Source organism: Zingiber officinale, chromosome 2B (genome assembly GCF_018446385.1).
Source record: "Zingiber officinale cultivar Zhangliang chromosome 2B, Zo_v1.1, whole genome shotgun sequence".
Lineage (NCBI taxonomy): Eukaryota > Viridiplantae > Streptophyta > Magnoliopsida > Zingiberales > Zingiberaceae > Zingiber > Zingiber officinale.
The window spans coordinates 45,670,865-45,673,874 of record NC_055989.1 but is presented as its reverse complement, the minus strand read 5'-3'; the positions used below and the strand labels follow the sequence as shown (position 1 = coordinate 45,673,874).

At 45.7% G+C, this 3,010-nt stretch overlaps 1 protein-coding gene across 1 annotated transcript; it reads right to left on the bottom strand.

Annotated features, from left to right (window-relative positions):
* Positions 1-1,623: 1,623 nt before the first annotated feature.
* Positions 1,624-2,568, bottom strand: LOC122048256. Its single transcript, XM_042609851.1, has one exon. The coding sequence runs from the start codon at positions 2,566-2,568 to the stop codon at positions 1,624-1,626; it is 945 nt and encodes a 314-aa protein (XP_042465785.1).
* Between the last annotated feature and the right edge of the window lie 442 nt (positions 2,569-3,010).

Genomic DNA, 3,010 nt, shown 5'->3' with positions numbered 1-3,010 from the left:
TGATATACTATGAGCTTCTATAAGGCTAAATGTCTTTATGTTTGGTCGGGCTTTGCCTGACCGAGCGCGTGCAAGCACTCATTGGTGCTCACTCAGCCTTCGCTCGGCCGATAATATACACGAGCTTCTATAGGGCTAAATGTCTTTACGCTTGGTCGGGCTTTGCCTGACCGAGCGCGTACAGGCAATCATTGGTGCTTGCTTAACCTTCACTCGATCAGTAATATACTACGATCTTCTATAAGACTAAATGCTTTTACGCTCGGTTGAGCTTTGCATGACTGAGCGTGTGCAAGCACTCATTTGTGCTCGCTCGGTCTTCGCTCGGCCGGTAATATACTATGAGCTTCTATAAGGCTAAATGTCTTTACGTTCGGTCGAGCTTTGCCTGACCGAGCACGTGCAAACACTCATGGTGCTCGCTCGGCTTTCGCTCAGCCGGTAATATACTATGAGCTTCTATAAGGCTAAATGTCTTTACGTTTGGTCAGGCTTTGCCTAACCGAGCGCATACAAGCACTCATTGGTGATCGCTCGGTCTTCGCTCGGTCGGTAATATATTACGAGCTTCTATAATGCTAAATGCCTTTACGCTTGTTCGAGCTTTGCCTGACTGATCGCGTGCATGCACTCATTGATGCTCGTTCAACCTTCGCTCGGTCGGTAAACTTCTATAAGGCTAAATGTCTTTACGCTCGGTCGAGCTTTGCCTGATCAAGCGCGTGCAAGCACTCATTGGTGCTCGCTCGACCTTCGCTCGGCCGGTAATATTACGAACTTCTATTAGGCTAAATGTCTTTACGCTTGGTCGGGCTGTGCCTGACCGAGGGTGTGCAGGTACTTATTGGTGCTCGCTCGATTTTCACTCACCCGGTAATATACTACGAACTTCTATAAGGCTAAATACCTTTACGCTCTGTCGGAATTTACCTAACAGAGCGTTCTCAAAAAAAACTTTTTATTTAGTCATTTATTATTAATTATACATTCGCATGACTATATACTTCTTTCATCCTTTTCAATCCTAATTTAACAGACCAATCTATCATAACCTATAGCAAATCACTTTTCAAGCTAACTTAACTTATTGATCTTAACTTGATTTAAGTTGGTTTGTTCACGCTAACTTAACTTATTGATCTTAACTTGATTTAAGTTGGTTGGTGAACAAAGCTCCTGTACTCTTCTATCTTATATAATTGAGAACTTTTGAGTCTCTCGATCAACAAATCTAACCCAAGGAGTTGCACAAGCCATTAGGATTAACAATTACTCTTTGTTTGTGATTTTTACTACTTGATTTTATATATATATATATATATATATATATATATATATATATATATATATATATATATATATATATATATATTTTTGTGATTTTAACTACTTGATTATATATATATATATATATATATATATATATATATATATATATATATATATATATATATTTTGTTATTTTTTTTATGCTGCAACATGATATTAAGTACGTGGGACAATAAACAGTTCGAAGGTCTTGTCCTGCGCATAAAATGCCTGCCAGCGTGTCCTTTGGTGTTCCTGTGACCTCCTCGAACGTGCTAAAATCCAAAATGGAAGTTTTTTTTTTCCCAAACTCAATTAAACCTGCACCTTATCTTCCGATTCCATACGATCTACTGCGCAGGAGAAGGGGCCGCCGTCTTTGCTCCAGAAGGAAGAGCAGCCGCTGCTACACTCGTTGATGAAGACGCAGGCAATGATCGTGTCGAGGACGAGGAGGAGAGATCGCATGTAGATGATCACCAATGCCTCCCAGACCACCTGCGCCTGACATGGCCGCGCGGCCGCGACCCTGCAGCGGAACAACGCTTCGATGGCTGCCGTGCCCAAACTCGCCGGCAGGCTCAAGGCGACGGCGGTGGCCGTCCGGCCACGGACGACGGCCAGGGCCTCGCGCAGCGCTCGCCACCCGGCCCCGCCCTCGGAGGCTGATATCACCGTCGCCAGGTTGCAGGCCGCCGAGGCGCTTGCCACTGAGAAGGAGTAAAGGATCACGCCGGAGGCGGAGACGGCGAGAATGGCAGCTCCGGTGGACAGGCGGAGAGTAGCCAGCGCGTTGAAGGCAAGGCAGAGGATCGACAGGACGGCGGCGTTGGCTGCGAGGACGAAGAGGGCGTTGCGGAGGTGGGTCAGCGCGAGGGCGGGGTAGAGACGTCTGAGCGAGAACAGGGAGGGAGTCGAGGTCGGTCGTCGGTAGATGACCCGGACGACGGCAGCCTGGGCGAGGACGAGGAAAGTGAGATCGAAGGGGAGAGTGGCGGCGGAGGCGAAGATGGATAGGGAGAGCCTGGAGTGGAGGAGGGTGAAGAGGTGGGAAGGAGGGAAGCCGGTGGCGTGAAAGAGGAGGCCAAGGCGGGATGAGACGGGGCGGAGAAGGGCGGGGGAGGAGCGACCCAAGGAGTGGGCGAGGAGGGACGCAGCTGAGAAAGGGAAGGAGAGGAGCGCGGCGGTGCCAGCGAAAGCGGGGTAGCTCCGGAAGAAGGCGAGGAAGGCGCGGCGGATGGTTTTCATGGCAGCGGCCATGGTGGCGGCGAGTAGCACTGCACTCTCTCCCTCTCTGTTTCTCTTTCTGCTCTGATTCTGATTTCAAGCGGTGAAGTGACGCATAAAATTGAAGGAGCAAGTCGCGTGGAGTGGGCCCGGTTGGTGTTGATGTGATCAGAAGCTTTCTCAGTTATATTTGCTTTAGTTCTAAGCAACAATTATCACATACTTTTACTTTTTTACTTTTATTTATTTTATTTTATTTTATTTTATTTTTTAAAATTATTGGACAAATTACCACAGGTAAATTTTCTAAATACTTAAATAACCTTTTCTAAATTTTAAAATTATCAAATCATAATCATATATATATTTTGACTATTTTTTTAAAACGATTAAAAAATTTTCTAAATTCATCAATCGATTTTGACAAAAATTAGATCTATAGAGTTTAGAATGACATAAAAATAAGTCATATATA

Bases quoted from the DNA above. Each gene is read 5' to 3' on its own strand.
- LOC122048256 (XM_042609851.1), bottom strand. From the start codon at position 2,568: ATGGCCGCTGCCATGAAAACCATCCGCCGCGCCTTCCTCGCCTTCTTC.